The sequence below is a fragment of the Chamaea fasciata genome, unplaced genomic scaffold, assembly GCF_029207755.1.
Source record: "Chamaea fasciata isolate MVZ Bird 193981 ecotype frontalis unplaced genomic scaffold, bChaFas1.0.hap1 SCAF_21, whole genome shotgun sequence".
NCBI classification, from domain to species: Eukaryota; Metazoa; Chordata; class Aves; order Passeriformes; family Sylviidae; genus Chamaea; species Chamaea fasciata.
This window is the reverse complement of record NW_027094106.1, coordinates 6,633,485-6,653,657: the sequence shown is the minus strand read 5'-3', so window position 1 is coordinate 6,653,657 and position 20,173 is coordinate 6,633,485. Positions and strand designations below refer to the sequence as shown.

Here is a 20,173-nt window from a genome sequence, read left to right as displayed (position 1 = left end):
CAGAATTTTCAGTCCACGTTTACCAAAACCCAGAACTTCTTTCAAGGGGACTATAAATGTTTTAATAGGTAGATTTTATATTTTGAGTGGTGGATGTTGTTGCCACCAATGGCTCCAAGAAATAAGTTAAATTGTTGTCTGCTGTGAGTTCTGTGTTCATTTGCAAGCAGCTTTTGTTAAAGAAAAAAAAAAAAGAAAAGGAAAAAAGAAGGTCAAGAGTTTGTTCTCCTCTTATTTCTGAAAGATGAAGAAGATGAGTGGCTTGATAAAATGGTGTTGACAAGTTCAGCTGTTAACCATATTATCTTTAAATAATATTTATTTCTTTAATATCTGTCTGTAGAAAATCATCATAGTAAAGCTACATATCCTGCGGGTGACTTCTGGGAGAAAAAAAAAAAAAAAAAAAAAAAAAAAAGAAGATAAAATTCTCATTCCCACGGACACTGACATCACCCAGCCAGGGCAGTGTGTGATGGTTAGGACTGGGTTTTTGCGGTGTGGTTCACATTAAGGCGATGGGTTTGGATCCGGGGCTGCTCAGGTAGGAAGGGGACACCGTGTCCAGCTCCATGAAGGCGGAGTAGAGCGTGGTGAGCTGCAGCTCCGGCGCGCTCCCGTGCGCGCTCCCGTGCGCGCCTCCAGCCGGGATGGGGACGCTGCTGCTGCCGCCGCTCTCCAGCTGGCACTGCGAGGGAAAACACTGCGAGGGCATCGGCGATGATGAAATGAGGACAAGGGGATCCACGGCCAGGCTGTCGTCTTTCAGCTCCTCCCAAAGATTCCCTACAAAAACAAACAAAAAACCCCCATTAATCAACAGATTGATTCAGCTTTGCGTTTTTCTCTCCGCCTGTTTCTTCATATTTGCTTTATTTCCATCATTGCGTTGCAGGGGATATTGGTTGTTAAACATTTCTGTGTAGGCGATCCTAAACTCTTGGGATTAACAGATTGATTCAGCTTTCTTTGTATTTTTCTCTCCGTCTGCTTCTTCATATTTGCTTTATTTCCATCATTGTGTTGCTGGAGATGTTGGTTGTTAAACATTTGTGTGTAGGTGATTCTAATCTCATGGGACTGAGGAAGGGAAGAGGTTGTTTAGATGGTTATTGTTTGTCTGTCTACATAAATTTAAATCTGGGAGAAAACAGTGTTAATTTAAGAAAATTCTAAAATTCTGCTAGAAATGTGTATATATATATTCTATATGTATATTTTAGGAAGAACATAAGAAGACACCTCAGAAAATAGAACTGTTTGGGGTGTAGATCCTATTACTGCCTTGGGAAGAGGGAAAGAGCATCCTTTTTAGCAGAGATGTGGAATCAATATTGAGCAAGAAGAATGTTAACATGTTAATCCAATCAAATTTATTTCTCTTGGTGCCTTCCACTCGACAATTCTCTTGTAAGAATGGCACTAAATAGTTGTGCTTGAGTAGCTTTCAGCTGAAAATAAGTCTGAATTTAAAGAACACATTCTAAATACTGTATTGCAGTATTTAGTACCAGCAATAGTGGCCAGGTGGGAGCAGGAATGGTTTTTACATTCATCGATGCAAATTCGTAGCGTCCTTGGGAAACTTTTTAAAGATTTAAGCCAAAATGGCATGGCGTTTATATAAAATGTAACCCAGGAAGGTGGGGTTTGTAAAAAGAAGTAAAAAAAAAGGGTCAGAAATGGATCTTGCGGAGGATGGGATGGGATGGGATGGGATGGGATGGGATGGGATGGGATGGGATGGGATGGGATGGGATGGGATGGGATGTAACAAACCCTACTGTCCAAAACAAAAACACCTCAACCACCTACCTTGGAGATCAAAATCAGTGAGGGACGGATTAAGAGCATCGATGTCATTGCTGAGGTCTCCCTCCTGCAGCAGCGTGTCCTGCACCGTCCTGGCCGGGGAATGCTCGGGCAGCATCTTCATCCCGCAGCTCGGGGGGCTCTGAGCCGGCACTGGGGAATCCTGAGGGATGCTGGGCTGAGTCCGGAGCTGGCTTTGAGCCTCCCCAGCAGAGAACAGGCTCTGAGGGTCCGGCGTGTGCTGCATCAGCGCGGTGGGGATTTGGGGGAAGCCCTGGGGGGATGTGTAACAGCCGGGCTGCTGCTGCCCGCCCAGCAAAGCGGGCAGGGGGCTCTTGGCGTGCAGAGCTGCCGAGGCGTGGATGCCGTGTAATCCCTGCGGGATCCCGGAGGAGAGCGGGGGCTCGCACAAGGAATGGGATTGCGCTGCCATCTGCCTGGAGAGGGACGCAGCTGCAGCGCCCGTCGGGCTGCAGGACAGCAGGGAGGACCGCAGCTTCTCGCTCTTGTCGCCTATCAGGGTGTCAAGTTCTTCTGGAAAACAAGGGGAAAGAAAGCCCGTGGCTGACTTGTCCCTGGATAGCTTGCGGCAGGAATTGTGGTGGTGTTCAAGAAATGGCAAACGGAAGTACTAATTCTGATAGGTTAAAACTCCAAAGCCTGAAATGTTTTCTTTTCAATTATCCTTGCCAAGTGAGTATATAATAAATTCTACTTTTAGGCTTAAAGGTTGGATACTTAGCAGTTAATCTCAGGTTTTATTTGTGGAAACCCACATTTATTTCTCATGCTCTCTGTTCAATAATTCTCTGCTTGACATAAGCAGTTATGATGACAATTATTTGCATCCATGAATATCAATCAACAGCCATATTCCTTATTTCAGGGTTCTTTTTATCACAGAGTGGTTTGGATTGGAAGGGATGTTGAAGATCATCTCATTCCACCCCCCTGCCATGGACAGGGCCACCTCCCACTGCTGCAGGTTGCTCCAATCCCCATCCAACCCAGCCTTTTATCTTAAAGCTTAGTGAGACGTCAAGAGAGAATATTTTCTTGGTGAAGCTTCTCTGTGCTTATCTGGAAACATCTACAAAACTAGGTCTACCTTAATTCTGCTTTCAATATTTTTCACTTGTTTTGTCAACCAGGAAAAATCCTTACATGCTTTCCTAAATCATGTTTAAATTCTCTCATGGATCTTGGTGAAAAACAAAACTTCTGGGGGGAGCTGCTTGAGAACTGAAACACCGACAAATGACTGACCTGGCTTTGCCATACTCTTCCTCACAGCAACTGGATCTTTCCTCTTCCATTTCTGAAGCTCCTCCTGCATCTTGTCAATCTTGGCTGGATTCAGAGCCCACAAGCAGCCCTTCCGAGAAGAATTCCCCGACTTGTTCTCCACTTTCTCAAAGCACTTGTTCAAAGATAAGTTGTGGCGCACGGAATTCTTCCAGCCATCTGGAGCTGTCTGGAGAAACAAACCCAATGTAAGAACAGAACTTCAAGCTATAAAAAAAACAAACCCAAAATTAAAAATGTATGTGTGTCTCTCTCTCTATATATATATATAACTCTGTTTTGACTGGTGAGGTTACAAGAAATGCTGTTTAAGTTTGTACCTTCTGCAGTGAGAAACTTGTACGTTAGAGGGAAGCCACAAAAATGTTACAGTCATGTTGTGTGGGAAGAGAGGGATCAGATAAAATAGTAACTGATCTTCTAAGCAGAAAGGTTGTCAGAGACCTGCTGGATCTTTGTGAGTGAATTTGCACATCACAAGAATCAAGTGTGTAAAAATTCGTGTTCTAGAACTAACAAGAAATCTACCAGAATCTATTTTGGAATACCTAGAAATATTTCCAACTCCTTTTTAAAGTACTATGTGCTACCTGAGCTCAAATTCAGTGTCCAGGCAGACTTCAAAGGGATTTCTCATGCTACTGTAGGTGTAACTTTGTGTGCTGGCCAATTACATAACCAAATGGTTTAATCACAAACCCTCCAGATGAGATACAGGTTTCCACAGCTGATCACTCATCTCTCTCTGTGCTTTGTATTTATTTTTAACTCAGCAGTAGCAGCTGGGGGGGTTCTTTAAACTGGATCATGAGTCTTTTCTTGTTTGCCAAAAAAAAAATCCCTATTTTCTTTTCAATTCCTCATAAGAATTGCAAGAAGTGAAACAGCACTCTGAAATGTGGGGAAGTTGTCCGTGGCTTTTGATTCACATTCATGGATGCAAATATTTGTCATCAAAACTGTTCTATCAAGCAGGGAATTATTGAACAGAGAGCATGAGAAAAAAACGTGGGTTGCCACAGTCTTTTTAAAAATGTTAGAAATTAGGATTTCCCTCTTAAGTTCATTAGGGTTTTTTTTTCCCCATTTTTCCTTTTTATTAATAGGATCCTTCCCTCATAGAGAGCCAGAATTTTGATAATTTCTTTAATTGTTGCCTAGTCCAGCAGACTTCCTCTAAGACCACCTTTTACAAATGGATCTGAGTCCATTTTGGTTTTCACAAGGCAGACTGTGAATTCTGAACATGCTTTGATGAAATTATTTTATCAGGATTTAATTTTTTTGTACATGCTTTTACAAGGAATGTAAAACCTGTTATTTTGCAGCTTGTAAAGAGCTATTGTGTGGATTAAGGCATTAAAAGCCTTATTGACGAGCTGAGGGTCAGATTTAATACTCACTTTCTTCATTAAAAATAAATAGGTGTGGAATTAAATACATATTATTTATTAAAAGAGAAAGTATTTTCCCTTCAGAGCAGCACAGTTTCTTCCATTTTGGCCCACCTGATGTCAGTATTTCACTATTCTGTCTCATGGGTGAGACAACACAAATTGTAATAGGAAGAAGAGGAGAAGAGAGGAAGAGAAGAGAGAGAAGAGAAGAGAAGAGAAGAGAAGAGAAGAGAAGAGAAGAGAAGAGAAGAGAAGAGAAGAGAAGAGAAGAGAAGAGAAGAGAAGAGAAGAGAAGAGAAGAGAAGAGAAGGGAAGAGAAGAGAAGGGAAGAAACCCCAAACCTTTAAAACCTTTTCATACTGAAAAGTCATACTGAACATGACAAATCGTTTTTTTTCTCCCTTGCAGATAACTTTCACGTAACTTTCTGGTAGTTCTAAAACTGAATAAAACTGTTCCTCCCAGGTAAATTGTGTATTTAGCTACTGAACAAGCTGACCTGGAAGAATATTCTTGTTTCTTCCCCTGCACACAGGCTCCACACCCCCCTGTGTGTACCTAGACAGGATAATTGGTGTTTCTGCTCAGATGGGAGCGGCACGAGCTTCTCAGAGGTTTTCAGAGCGTGTGGGGGTGTAAATGAGGAGATGGTTTTAGAAACTGTACAAGCAAAAAGCACAGGGATTGATTTTGGAGGCTGCAGCCGGGAGCTGAGCAGTTTCTTGCATTAAACTTGGGATTGCTGAGCTGTGAGAATTCATTTGCCCAGGCAGGGCTTGACACATTCAGTGTGTTAAGTGAAAAAAACCACCAGTTTTTAAAGCAGAGATGTGAGTGTTAAATGAGCAAACTTTGGCGGCTGGGGTTGCTCGTGGGTAATCTTGCTGTGGCTGATTTTGGCCATCGCTGTGTTCAGCACAGTGGGGATGGACGTGCAGAATCACAAAATCAGCTGGGGAATCCCAGAACCACTGAGGTGGGAAAAGCCCTCTGAGGTCACTGAGTCCAACCAAGGCCACCACCAATCCGTGTCCCCAGGTGCCACATCTACAGCACCTCCATCCCACCACAGACCTTCCTGCCCTCTCGGCCCACTGGCAATGACTCCAATTAAAAAGATGAAAGCTTTCTGTTACACTCACTAATCACTACCAAAAGAGAAAAAGAAAATTATTGTCCAGCCCCACTGATCCTGACCAGCTCTTGAAGTTTAAAGAGTTCAGTGATCTTGCAAAACCCTTTCTCTTTAAATCTAGGTCTCAAGAGAAGGGAGAGGTACATCAAAGGCTAATTCAACTTTAGCTGCGTAGATTTTTTTTTTTTAAAGGACGTAGGAGTTGGATTGCTCTGTTTCAACTAGAAATGAGATTGTTGCATCATAGAAACTAAATTTGCTGTGGCAGCAAATCCCAGTTAATTTGACTCGGCTTGTATCATCCCATGTCTCCCAGCAAGGCTCTGTGCGCTCTTGCACTCTTTTTCTCCCCAGCCTAAACTGCCTCCCCTCTCCCTGTTGTATTCTGCTTTTTCAGTGAGCTCTGGTAGCAGCAGTAAAAAGTTCTTTGCTGATTTTTATCTGATTTTATTTTGCTGAAGACTCTCCAAAAGCAGGGAGGATAGAGGATATTTATTTTTGCCATATATTGGTAATTCTCTGCTGTAAAGACCAGAGGCAGACAGGGATTGATGACTGTAAATGTAACATCTGATTGCTCATTCTCCCCTGGTGAAGGATGTTACAGTCAAATACATTTGTAAGTAAAATGCAAAATAAAGCTGCTACAAAACAGGGAATGTTTGGGTAGTACCCCATGCACTATTCTCCTCCTACAGCAGTAACTTCATTCTCATCAGTTTTTAAATGAATTTTAAAAGAGGATATGAGGTTCTGAAAAACCAGGAAGCACTAGGACGGTGACATCTGGCACAGCCACAGTTCTGAGTCCAAGAGTTTCTGCCCACGCTGGCAACAGCAGCATTTGGTTTAAAGCTGCTGATTAATTTTATGATCAATTGTGCTGTAAGGCAACAGAGAATTAATTTCAGTTTGATCTGATGGATAAACCTGTGCATGCCTGTAAAAATTATTAATAATATTCCCTCCTCTCTGCCTTGAAACTCTTGCTATTTTCCTGTGAATTCTCCTGGGATTTTTAATGGTAGATTCCTTTATTTCTTTCTGCCTTCTCTTGCTTGCAACAAATGATGGAGTAGTCAGGGATTCCTCTGGGAGGAAATCTGGGAGTACAGAAGTGATGGATCCTGACAGTTCTTCCTCTGTGATAATGTGTATTTTTCTCTGATTACTGACATATTCAATCTTCTTCTTTTTTGGTGTGTGCTCGTTGTCCAAACCCACTGCAAAATTGTACTGGAACATTCATTTTTTGTTATTGTCAGTGTTCCTTTATTATAAATGTTTGAGCTGCCTTGCTGTGGCTGTTTTGAATTTGCCTTGATTGCTGCAGGGCTACTTGCAATAGGAAACAGGACAGACTCACTGGCCTTATTTTGGTTTTTGGGCCTTGCTCACAGCTGAGGTCACCCACTGTGGACTTCAGTGAGGTGCTTTTAAAGAATCAGCAGAAATAGAGCTCTGAGAGGAGCAGCGCTTGATGATTCCATTACAGCTCTTTAAAAAAAAAAAAATCTTAACTAATCCTCCTGCCTTTGGATCCCTGTGCTGATTGAGCATTTTCCACTGGCATTCCAAGTGTGAGGAACCATTCCCTCACAGCAGGGATCCGAATTTCAGTAGTGCTGCTGCAAACCATCCACCCTTTCCCTCCCCAGCTCACCATGTAATTATGAGCTTAGTGCCATTATCACACACTGCACTTTTCTTTGTACAGGGCAGGCACTGGATGCTGTTGCCCAAGACGAATATCCCAGCTCCAGGATGGAGTGAGATCACCTGGAATCTTCTGCTTCCACACCAGTCTGGAGGTGCTGGTGGTGGCAGAGGAAGCTACAAGACCAGTTCTGCCTGTATGTGAGATCTGAGAGGAAGCAGTGAAGGTGTTTTTAAAATTATTTGCCCTTTTTATGGGCTGCTGGTGAGGAATGGTCACTGTTGTACACCCAAGCTCACAGCTGGAACAGTTCCTAATATCTCTTTGAGTTAAATATTCCCACATTTCACATTTCTGATGAGGTGCAAAATGCTGGGTAGCTTGTGCTTGTACACTACATGAGAGTATGGAGTGTGTAATCGATTTGTATTAATCTCCCAGGAAATGATCCCATTTCATAGCTGGAACCCCATCCCTTATTCCCTCTGCTGACAGGTAAGCTTAGAGGGAGATTCCCCTTCCCAGCCCTGTGGAACTCACCTTAAAGTAAGGGAAGTGTTCCGTCATGAAATTGTAAATCTCACTGACTGGCAAACTCCCTGTCTTGCTGTTTTTGAGAGCCATGAAGATCAGGATGCTTTAGGGAGAGAAAGAAAAGCATGTTAGCCTCTTCTGCCTGATTCCTCATAACCAAAAATAGATCGTTTTTCACACTGTGTGTAGTTACTCCAACTTTTGCTGCCATAGCACAAATACAAAGATGATTTTATGTTTCCACTCAGTTGTTTTCAACAATCTCCTTAACTCCTTATCAATCTCCTACAGCTCATCTAGAAGATCCAACCTGGGTTTAAAATTAAATCATATAGAAAGTAGAATCAAGACCTTCAAATCCTGCTGGTGTGTAGTTATTGAAGGTTTTGTTTGAATCCTTAAACTGGTGAAGGGCACAAAGAGAATGAAACTGAGAGTGACAGAGGGATAATTAAAATTTAATTGTCTGATCTACTTTGGGGGCTAAACCCATGCGGTCATTTCCACAGCTGATTTGTTTTCTAGGCATTTCCTTGCTCCAGTAACTGGGGAGTAAACCAGTTTTAATCCAGGTGCTGGAATAGACAACTAAGCAGGACCAGTCTCGTGCTGATGAAATTTGCAACACCTAAAACGTTGCATTAGAGAAACATCTCCCTTTTTTTTTTTCTGTTTGGGGAGTGATCAAGACTGTTCCCCTGCTTTACAACACTCGATTTCTCTGTGCCTTGGCTGGCCCCAGAGCCTGGGACGTTTTGTGATCCTTAGGGACAGGACAGAACACCCCGGGAACAAGACAAATAAGAGCGAACGTGTTGGTGCAAACGATGCTGGAAAGAGGCCAGGAGTAAACGGGGTATTTCCTGTAAGGTGAGGGCTTGGAGAAAGATTGTGTTACCTGTAGGAGTAGATGGGTTTGGGAAACAGAGGCTGCTGAGATTCTTGGCTGCTTTGAGGAGCAATCCTTTGGTAGGGGTAGTGCGAGGAAGCGATGTAAGTCACGGGGTAGCTGCCTCCTGAGGGGTACTGAGGGGACAGCAGAGATGTTATTTGCTTTAGCAACAAGCTCCCAAAAATATCCCCCTAATAACAGCATTATTTCTGAGGATACTGTACGGGGAAAAAAAAAAAGTATTTTCTTCTTTATAGCCTGCTATGTGAAAATCTGTGTGAGGAGCTGTGTCCTATTAATTGCTCCCAGATAATTCTTAATTTTATAGACCTAAAGCTTATCTCCCCCCAGCCATCTCTTCTGAAGTATTTCAGCCTGCTCAGCCTCCCCTGAACATGCACCCGAATAATGAATGATGTCATTTAATTGGCATTAAAACCCCAAACCACCAGAACAAACCCACTTCATTGTTCACCCTAAAAAAGCCAGCTGAGGAAGTAAAGCTGCTAAAAATGTCAGAAGAAACAGGAAAGTTCTGCCTGAGCCTTATTTGGGTTTTTGTGCTAATTTTTTTGTTGTTGTTGTTGCTTTTTTTTTCTTTGTGTGGAGAGGGTACAGAAAGGCAAAAATTGAAAGCATATAATATCTGCTCCTGAGGGAACAGCATCCCAAAATCTCTGTTAAAATCGCTGTTACCGTGCAAGGCAGGGAGAAAACCAACAAACAACAACAAAAAGAACTTTAATGGATGCACCAGAATATATTTAGGATGAATGTATTATTATGGAATAAGTCAGTGATGTCATTCCAGGGGTCAGGAGAGCAGCACAGGAGACATTTTTGAGGTGGTTTCCCATTGCCTGTCTGGTGCTGCTCCCTGTCTGTTCCCTGAGTCAATTCCAAGGAAAAGAGTTCTCCACAGGGCCAGGAGTTCATGTGCTGTTAACTACCACCTCAAGTGACTTTCCCACTCCATTTTCTCTATTAGAAAGCTAAAAAGAATAGCCAGGGCCCCTAGAATCAGACAATATTTATGCCATTCTTGCCCTTCCCCTGGGACCAGCCACAAAGTCCCCTGAGGAATGCTGACCTATCCCTTCAGGAGATCCCTAAGCCTGTCCCAAGACAAACTGAAGTGATGGGATCACCAGGATAAAAAACCAGGTGAAAGACTGGAGATGATCCTCACAGACAGCCTGGACTGCACCAGAGTTTCCATAGATTTGTTCTCAATTTTTTAACACAGCACTTGGTCTTGTTCTTTTCTGAACATTCCACGTTTTTCTTTCTCAAATTACAGTCTAAACCTGCTGGAAAGGGACAGTCAAGAGCAAAGGAACACAATCCAGTTTAGGTAAGATAAAATCAGCTGGCTCTCTGGGAGCCCTGCACGAGAGGAATTTCTGCCACTTCCAGATGAAATCTTTCCATGTGCCAGGGGTGAGGGCATGGCCAAAATAAGAAGTCCTGTCACATGTTATAAAAAAAAAAAAAATCTACCTGGATGCCTTCCCTGGTACTCAAAGGTTGCTGAGGCCTGTCCTGGTGTTCGACTGCTCAGCTCCAGCAGTCCTGTGCCCTGAGGTTTGTGTGGTTCCTCTGAAAAATTTTAATGTAGCTCTCAAGACTCAGTGGGAAAAATCCCTTGGACACCTCCTTAGTTTCTAATTGTAATTGCTTTATTTTTTTGGATCAATAGCTTTGGTTGCCTTTGCTCTTGGTTCCCTTCAAACAGCAAAATATTCACAGTTTATTTATTTCTTCTGTACTCTGAATAATTGATGTCATTTTCTCTATAATTTTATGCTGGCTGCTGGAGTTTTTCTTGCCTGTTTGCTTTTATTTTTCTAGCACTGAGCTGCCTGAAATGGAATGCAGAAACCCAGACTGAATGGACTCAGTTGTTTGCGTGGTGAAAGAAATGAAATGTACATAATTAATCGTGTCCTGCCCTGTTAAACTAAATATTGGGCACAATTAAGAGTCTCCAGAGCAGCCGAGAACTAATTTTTGTGTGCAGTGTGGTGCTCCCTGCCTTGTGCACTGGGTGCAGGTTTTCCCCCAAGATTAGAAAACTGGGCAATTCCTACAATAATTCTGATTTTTATTGGTTTTAGTGGCTCTTTGAAAGGAAACAACACTAAGGGCTGGTTTTGATGTCATCATGAAAGGCCAGACTTGGGCGTTTTAGGGATTATTTCTGTTTTATTGGTTTCATTAGTTCTTTCTGAGGGAAGGGGAATGGGCTGGAATGACAGGCTGGAGCTGGTTTTACAGTCTCCCATGGCATGAAAGGTGTTTTATGGTGGGTGGGTGAGTGACTCCAGCCACTGTCTGCTGCTTCATTCGGGTCAATAAGAACTCATTTTTTCTTCTGAGTCACCACTTCTGTTGTGTCCAGCAAAGGGGAAGGTGAGGCTGTTTTATCATCTGGACAAAATTAATGGTGGGGCTGAATGCCTCTCATCCCTCTAATGAAAAACTGAGGCTCAGTTTGAACATCCTTCACTCCAGGGCCCGTTCTCTGGAGTGGAACTTCCTTGGAGTGATTTAACTTGCACTGCCCCATTCCAGCTGGAAATGTAAAGCATTAATGATGGGGTTGCTCCATGCAGAAGAGGTTATTCCACTTCTCCTCAGCTGCATCCCCTGTTCTTTTTCATTTTCCAGCCTGTGATTATGGCACAGGGGTAACATTTTATTTTATTTTATTTTATTTTATTTTATTTTATTTTATTTTATTTTATTTTATTTTATTTTATTTTATTTTATTTTATTTTATTTTATTTTATTTTATTTTATTTTATTTTATATTCCTGAGCAGTAGAACACATTGCCAGACTTTTTCTATATTAACACCAAGCACAGGTATTGAAAAGTCTGACAGAAACCTGCTGCACTTCAGAGATTTGTCCCAGTGCCAGCCTGCAGGTGGATGGAGGATTTTCCTCTTGGTGCCTGTTGGATCTTGCCTGGCAGCTCCCAGGAGCTTTAAATCTGAAGGGTTTTTTGGAATGTGACCAGTACAGAAACAGCACTGGTATCAAATCAGCAGGGACAGGAGAAATGTGCCTGCTGCAGAATGGAGAAAAAAAATGAAGAATGTTCCATGAATTCACAAGCTACCTGGGGTTTCTGCACACAGAAATGGCATTTTTATAGTGAGTGACATATATGGAGCTGTGACATATCCTCAACAGTTTATATTTGCTGCAGAGCCTTTTTTTGGCACCATTTTGGGACCATTTTCTTCTAAAATAACAAGAATGGATCTGTAAGCTAGGATGGTAGTGCAATATCACCTTTCCTTTTAGTATATGTTTATCTATATCTATATCTATTTTTACGGGTTTTTTTACCTTTTATCACTTCCACTGGGTTTTAGGGTTAAAGAAAACAACACAAGTAAATGAATTCTGGCAGTGTTGATAAGAATTTAAAGACTGTTGCCTTTTTGCCACGTGTCAGGGGAAAATAAGGCTCAGAAAACTCTGGCTGGTGGAAAATCAGGGTGATAAGTAAAACAAAAAGCCAGGAGTGATGAGTGTTTCCATGACTCAGTAACACCACATGAATTAACAGTGAGATGTCACATAGGAACCTGGGTTTGGTTTTCTTTGCCCAGTTTTAAATCTCTGCTCTGTCAGTCACATTTTTATACTCCACGAGGCAGCTGAGCGAGATGGGGCAGCTGATGGGACAAAATCTGTCATCAGGCCCTGGGATCAAAGGAGGCAGAACTCAGGTGTGAGCTTTTATCTCCACATATTTTTGAGTTTCCTTTAAGTTTCAGTTAATTCAGTTCTAATGGTTGAATGTTTTGGAGTTGTGCTGCTCTTGTACATGGATTTCTACCTAAAAACCTGAAAAATCCTTCTCGCCTTAATTTCACCTCAAACTTTTTTTTTCTTTGCTTGTTTGAAATCTGCGTATTTTTATCCTGAAGATCTCACTGAAAATTTTATGCCTTGCAGGTAATAATAAATAAAAATAAAAGAGCCTAAAAGAGGAAATTTTCAAAGCATTGAACAGCAGCACCATTTACATCTGAAGGGAATTATTTCAAGTGTCAATGACAAAGTTACATTACAGAAGAACAACCCTAATCTTGCACATTCTCCTGCATCATCAGCATTATTGTCAATTATGCTTCAGCTGAATAATCTTTTTCTGAGGATGATGTAAGAGGCAGAAGGTTTCAAAAGAGATGTGTGTGCCATCAAAACAAAAGGAAAGTGAACATCATTTTGCAGCTCCAATTTTACTTTAAAATATTTTTCTGTGTTTGGTCTGAGTTTTAACGATCACATCTATTTAGGGTTTTTTTTTTCTGAAGTTAAAGCAAAGTTAATTAAAATCCTGAAATATCAAGAGTTATGCTAGTAATTTATCTGGCTTCAAAGCAAATTTTCTCAAGTGCAATGGTGAAAATAAAAATATGCAGTACCAAGATTCCATTTCCACAAGTTTAGGTTGTTTTTTTTTTCTTCTTTTTCTTAATGCCCATCTTAAAACCTATTTAGCTGTGGTTCTTCTTCAATCTTATTCTCATAAACAGAATACAGACATATAAACATGTCCCTGCAAACCCAGAAATTTAAAGGTATTTTGAAACCCTTTAAAAATTATTATTACAACAGTTACGGTACCATTTGAGTGTTAAAAATCCAGGGATTTCGGTGCACCAGTTGTACTGACCTGATGGAAAGGGTGTGAGGGGCAATACATCTGCTGCACCTGGGGCTGGTAGCAATACAAACCAGGCTGCCCTTCCAGGGGGGATGTCCTGAGCTTCATGTCTGAATCCTGCTGGAAAACATTCAAGGAAGGAGTTATTAAAAAGCTTAATTTAAAAGGGGATAATTCTGTTAGTCACTGTCTGGATTTGCCTTTGTTAAATTGACTTTTTGGGGCTTAATTTTGTTTTAGGAAGGGTTAATAGAGGTTGGTTTATGTTTTAATGGTGCAGATCTGGGGATGATCCATCCCTGGAACTGTCCAAGGCCAGGTTGGATGGGGCTTGGAGCACCCTGGGAGAGTGGAAGGTGTTGGATAATCTTTAAGGTCCCTTCCAACCCAAACCACTCCATGATTTCATGAAGACATCAACCAATCCCCGCATTTCCACAATTACAACTTCAGAGAAAGGAAATCCCGGGCCACGTTCCATGAAAAGAGCAGTTCAGAAAATGTCAGGCTCTGTTTATATTTTTTTTTTTCTCCCTGCACACACAAACCACACACTCCAGCTTTCACCCCGGAGTGTGCACAAGTGTCTCCCTCTTTTTTCATTCTCCCTGATTTTATCTTGCAGGCTGGCAGTGCCTCCAGCTGCCTCTGGAATTTTTGGCGTTAACTGGAGGATGAGGTCTGTGATGAACAGGAAAGAGGCGGCAGAGAAAAATCACACTGAGCTGACTACTGGGTTCAACCGAGATGTAGGGAAGAAGTAAAAATGGAGGAATCCAGTGAGAATCTTGTTTTTTCAAGAATCCAATAGCACTTATCCTTCTGCTTCAAAAAACGTGCTTTTATGGCATTTTAGTCTGTCTAAAAACCATTAATAAATACATACATATACACATATTGTTTCCTATATTATCTATATTTTACATATCATGCATGTAATATATCTAATAAATATTTAAAATATTCAGTATTTTTGTGGTATATTATTAGAAGCACAAATTAGACTTGGTTTGACATCCACTACTAATAAACATCCATGTTATTTTGCTGACCACCAGATGAAGATTTTCAGAAATCCCAACTTTCCAGCAGCATGGAAGTGATTTAAAAGTGGGAAGTTGGGTGCTGGCAGAACCAGGGGAGACACCAACAGGGAGCAGCTACACCTGCTTGTACAGGGCTCCTGCAGGGCTGCCTCTGCATCCTGCACATCCTGCAGCCCAGGGATTTGGGAACACAATGGGAATTTTTCTATTCATCAGCTGCTCATAGGTTTTGCCCTGAACTCCTCTGACCTAGATGAGTGTTTATCCAGGAAATAAGAGATTTAGATCAATTTCCTCCTTAACCTGGATGGCTTCAATCCCCAGGTATGTTCCCTGACAACATCTCTCCATTCTCTGGTCTTAATCCAATTAAGATTTTTTTTATTTTTTTTTAACTCCTCTTTCATTTGGTGGCCATGAATTCTTCCTCTCCCAGCCATTCAGAACCAGCTCAGGGCCCTCCTCTGGCAGGTGGAGTTGTTCTTTTTGGCTGCAGTAGATGATCAACATACACTTCACAGCCTTGGATCACAGCAGAGATACTGTGGAGGTACTGGAGGGTAATTTAATTTGCTTTTCAGGGATCTCTGCTGCCCTAAACAGGCAGTTGCCTCTATCTAGTACTGAAATTAGCTCAGGTAACTTGACGCTGCACATATAAACAGAGCTGATATTTATTTTTGGTGGCACTGGTGTCTTGGAGTTTCTCTTCTATTTGTGCTGAGAAAAGTGCAGGTGAGCTGAGCTGTTGGACCAAATCTGCTCCACATCCTCATGCTTGAAAACACCATTTTGTGAACTTTCGTCTCTTGAAAACACCAGCTGATGGCAACTCCTGTTGTCAGAGAGCATTTGGATATTTAGGATTTGTGTGCCCCATCTAATGGAAAATCATTTGTCCTTGTGCATCTTTCTGAGGATTGTTTGAGGGAAAGACCAGAAAAAAGAGAGTATTTAGAAATTTAGAATGTTTAGAAATTTTAGAAAATAAGGACTATTTGTCCAATAGAAAATATTGGACAAACAAACCTGGATGTGTCCAAATACACTTTCTCTGAGCTCCAGCCTGTAGAGCTTGACAGAACCATAAACACCAACCTAGCCACACCGTAATAAAAAAATACTCCCAAAACCACCTTTTTGACACTGAAAACAGGGAAAACAGCTACAAAACTCCACTGACCATGACTTGAGAGCCATGCTCCTGCCCCGTGGTGCTGTACTGGAGGCTGCTGCACCACGGCTGCTCCGCGGAGATATTCGGGATGTGGGTGGGAAACGCCTCCGGCTCCTCAGGACCCGCAGATCCCGGCAGACCCTCAAAGCCATCGATGCTCCTGTGATTTTTGAAGGGAGAAGCTTCTGGTGGCAGGGCCTGGTGTGCTTCCTGGAAAACATCCTCGCTGATCTGCCTCTTGTAAGGGTGGAAGGGGTTCCTGCTGCTCTTGAGGAACCGGTCGTAGCTGCCGGCGGCGTTTTCCTCGTAGCTGTAGCGCCGGAATTTTTCCGTGCTGAAGGATGCCTTGAATTTGTTCTTGCCACAGGGGAGTCCTTGGCTGGCAGGGTACCTCCCGTGGATTTGGTCCTGGGATCCTGGGGAAGCTGGGCTGGGGCTGTGAGGGGATTCTGAGCTCCTCCTCTCTGTCCTGGTGTCTGGCTCGAAGGGTTGGCAGCTGTAGCTGGGGTTGTCCTGCAGTGGAATATTGACACTTATTTATTTAAAGGTTAGCGTTTAAGTTTGAGCAAATATTTTATTATTTTCATTGCCTAAGTTAGTTATCTATATACATTTCAAAACTTAGATTTTGTATTTTAATTACATTAAAAATGCATGCAGAAAAGCCTAAAAAGATCTCAAGGCTTTTCTGGTTGCTTGGTATTCAAAACTATTCAGCAGTTAATAAACAAAAGCAAGGCCAGGTTGGATTGGGCTTTGAGCAGCCTGGTGTAGTCAGTGGCATGGAACTGGATGATCTTTAGGGTCCCTTCCAACCCAAACCACTCTGTGATTCCATCAGAAAACTGAACTCTCCTTGAAAAACAGGGCACCTTGACTCTGGTCTGACAATTTCAGGGAAAAGCTGAGGAAGATCAAGCGATGAAAGATTAAATGACAGGAATGTGATAAGTGCAAGTCTTGTCGCCTGCAAGTTTAGTCAAATCAGCTTGATCTCATCCCCTGGTGGTGTTACAGGCTCCAGGTTTGTTGTTGGTTACATCATTGCCCTTCATTAGGGTGGCCACACTCATTTGGAGACACAAGACAGGCTCTGGGCAGACACTTCAACCTTCCTGTCTCATCTCCTCCCCTCCCTTGTGCACAGAGAGAAAACAGCAGCTACTGAAGTGCTCTTTCATCTGGAGGAGAAAAGGCTGAAGCAGGGCTGGAGTCTGGATCCTGGCACTGCAAATATGCATATTTCCCTGCCATCAGGCATGGGTAATTACTGGGATGCCTTTGAGAAGACACCCAGCAGTGAGGAGCAGGGTGCTGTGTTCAGGGAGGGGGGAAATGGAATGTCCCGGGTCCCTTCCCTCCTTCCCTCTACAAATCCGAGTCGGATTTTGACAAATCCCACAAGAGGAAATCAGGATAAACCCAGTGCTCTCTGCAGTGGAACACTGCACAGCTTTTCCAGTCATTTTAAGGAACGGAACAGAACATTTAGCTGGAGTTTAGGATTAGCTGAGCAGGATAACTCAGGTTTCTACCCTTCAGGAATAAAACTTCCAGTATTTGCTTTGCCCCCAGTAGGTTTGTGTAGGTTTAGTACAGCTGAGAGCTGAATGCTGATTCTGAACTTTGAAGGAAGATAACAGATCTGGGCCAGTTTATTTACTCACACTTTGCTGAACTGGGGATATTGAATCCCCCTGTGCCTTCATGAGGTCCTGCTGGTCCCTTTCCAGAGTGTCCGAAGGAGAAAATTTAATATTGGATTGGTCCTGGAGTAGCGAAACCATCACCAAACCCACGTCAGACAGAAATCCTGTTAAGGCAAAATCAAATTACAACAAGCACTTTTAAAAAACTTGAACTGTGAAACAAATCCCTTGTTGGGGGCAGGGGGCTGGACAGGCTTGGATATGCAGCTGGAGCCATCCTGAGGAATTCCTCATACAGTGGATTTTTTTTTTTAAATCTCTTAAAGAAATGTTCTGTAGATGCAATTCCAACGAAGGTGTGGTACGGGGTTTCTATGAGTTCACCACACAATTTTTATAAAAATAAACATTTTCTTTGTTTTCTATAGGACGATAAATGAATGAAAATGTGTTGTTTTGGGGTTATGCAAACTTAGCAATGTCACTTTATTGAGAGCTTGGGATATAAACGCACCCCAGTTGTTTTCAGAGGGAATATATTAAAAAAAAAAAGAGGATATTTTTCTATTATTACTCAGACTGATGGCTACAACACACTTATATTTTCACTTCTGTTTTTTATTAGTCCCAATCCCTTCAGCCTTTCTGTTCTGTTTTGCATGACTTAAATGAATCTGAGATATGCAAATGACTTCATCATTCCATCCCTGTTTTTGTTAGTTGGATCTCCTCTCAAGTTCTCAATCTTTGATCTTGGGATATAGGAGCCATATCTGATGGTGTTCTTTGGATTAAAAGGAATAAATTTAATCTTCTGGTGTTTTGTTTTCTACCATGATTTTTTTTTTACCTTGTTCACTGTAACCTTAGAGTAAAACAAAAGTAGAACATGCATCCTTTTACGTCATGCACCAAGTTGGTAGATACATAAAGGTGTTGGTGCTCATAATTTCGACTTCAGGTGAACAAATCAGGGGAAAAAAAAGCCACTTTAATTCAAGAGTTAATCTGCCAGGTCTTTGCCACGTGTTGAAATAGCTGTTAGGTAAATATCTAAGGGCTTTGTTAGGTTTGCTTAACAAAGATGTATCACCTAAAAACGTGGAAACCTTTTTTTGCCTTTATAGTTCAAAGAGAAATCTGTATTTATGATGAGTAAGACTGCATAGCCCGGGGGGATGGAGCACAATGGGACTTGGAAATCAAGCAGGAGACCTGGAGTAGTGCATCAGGAAAAAAAAAAATGATGTGAGATAAAGTTCACAAATGTCTCAGGCACAGGCTCTTCTCCCAGTGGCTTAACTGGAGGCTGATGAGGAGAGAGATTCCTCATCTTGAAAGAAGCAGGTGGGAAAACTGACAGCTAGGGAAGATATGTGAGTGTCTATTTGTAATTTGTAAGTGTTCCACACTCCCTGCCCTCCCCGTGCTGCTTTCCCACTTATCTTCAGGTTACACAAAGCTGGCTCTGACCTCTCTTTTATACTGCAATTTTTCAGCCCTGCTGCCTCATTTGTGGTCTGGAGCATTAGAGTTTTATTAAGAGCTTTTGCACAGGCACAGTTCTTGCCTAGTGGCTTCTGCACTGTGAGAGAATTTGCACGAATCCTTTCTGAAAGCAAAGTAAATTTATTGGTGTTGTTTGGACCGTCAATACAAAAGGTGCAGGAAAACCAAATCATTCTTGTCCCTCCCCTCTGAGACCTTTGCCAGGTTCTGTTGATGAATTCCATTTTGGTAGGAAAGGAGGAGTCTTAGTCACACTTTAGACTATAAAAATTTCCTCCTGTGTAGGGAAACTGTTTTCTTTTTATTAAATGAGAAGCAGCCACAGGGTTGTGTTTTTCTTTTTTTACTGTTAAATAAGAAGCAGCCTTAAACAATGTTGGGCTGATAATCTGCATTCATGTTTATTGAATGCCTTTGTGAAGAATCCGTTTTGGAGAATCTCCTATATGGGCATAAATCCCAAGGCCACAATCCCAGTGCTGTTTACAGTTTTCACACTGGCACCAGCAGCTCAGTAAGAACTGCAGCTCCAGGTTCTCCCCATCCTGGACAAAAACCTCTGGCCATGTACTTCTGATTTCCATTTTATTCTTGGAGTCCAAACTTCTCACTCCAAAAGCCATTTGCAGTTTCACCCTCGCTGATGTGTCTCACATGCAGATCACTTTAAACTGAAAAATCTTTGCTGTCACTGTTAATGAAATCTTTTTTAAAATATTCCTTATAGACACTTCATTTTGTTAAAGGAACATAAAACAAACAAACAAACCCCACAAAAATAAACCCAACAAAAAGCCCAAACCAAAACAAAAACCAACTCAAAACCACTTTGCATTGTGAACACAGATTTTAGCAAAGAGAAATCACATCACTCACTGACAAATCTTCTTTAGGAACAGAAATTACAGCCAGGGGGAGAGGTTGCCAATAATCAGGATTACAATAAATCATTTGCAACAAACTGTTCCTGGGAGACAGAGCTTAAGGAAGTTGTGGGCTGCCCTGGATGTAGGATGTGCTAAAGCAAACAATGATGCTTTGATTTGGAAAGAGGTATCTGATTATCCCAGCTGCAGCTGGAACCATTTCATCTCGTTTTGGCTGCTGCAAATGTTGCGTGACCATGCGAGGCTCCTGTGATAAGATAACTACCTCTAAAATAAGAGAGCAGTGAGAAGCTGTAACCCCAGCTGGGTGTTGGGGTAAGCAAGGCAGCAGCAGCTGATCTATTAGCTCTGCATGACTGAGCCCCGTGGCAGAAATCCACGGCTTGAACAATCCTTGGGTTTGTGTCTCCTCTGCCTCTTGGAGCCACCTGAACTCGCTGGATGTTGCTGGGAGTGCCCTTCTCCAGCCCCTGGGGCTGAGACT

The 20,173-nt window shown here is 42.1% G+C and overlaps 1 protein-coding gene across 1 annotated transcript; it reads right to left on the bottom strand.

Annotated features, from left to right (window-relative positions):
- Nucleotides 1–439: 439 nt before the first annotated feature.
- Nucleotides 440–19,763, bottom strand: FOXN1 (forkhead box N1). Its single transcript, XM_066201983.1, has 9 exons — nucleotides 19,679–19,763; nucleotides 17,312–17,457; nucleotides 15,651–16,157; nucleotides 13,431–13,541; nucleotides 8,739–8,866; nucleotides 7,847–7,943; nucleotides 3,079–3,286; nucleotides 1,816–2,346; nucleotides 440–786 (listed from the first exon to the last, which is right to left on the bottom strand). The coding sequence occupies exons 2-9, from the start codon at nucleotides 17,429–17,431 to the stop codon at nucleotides 506–508; spliced, it is 1,983 nt and encodes a 660-aa protein (XP_066058080.1). The 5' UTR covers nucleotides 17,432–17,457; nucleotides 19,679–19,763; the 3' UTR covers nucleotides 440–505.
- Between the last annotated feature and the right edge of the window lie 410 nt (nucleotides 19,764–20,173).

What these genes read in the sequence shown, in the direction of transcription:
- FOXN1 (XM_066201983.1), bottom strand. Translation starts at nt 17,431, where the DNA reads ATGGTTTCGCTACTCCAGGACCAATCCAATATTAAATTTTCTCCTTCG. An exon ending in AAACCCATCTACTCCTACAG is followed by an intron (nt 7,944 to 8,738) that starts GTAACACAATCT and finishes CTCTCCCTAAAG; the next exon opens with CATCCTGATCTTCATGGCTC. An exon ending in AACACTTCCCTTACTTTAAG is followed by an intron (nt 3,287 to 7,846) that starts GTGAGTTCCACA and finishes TTGTTTCTCCAG; the next exon opens with ACAGCTCCAGATGGCTGGAA.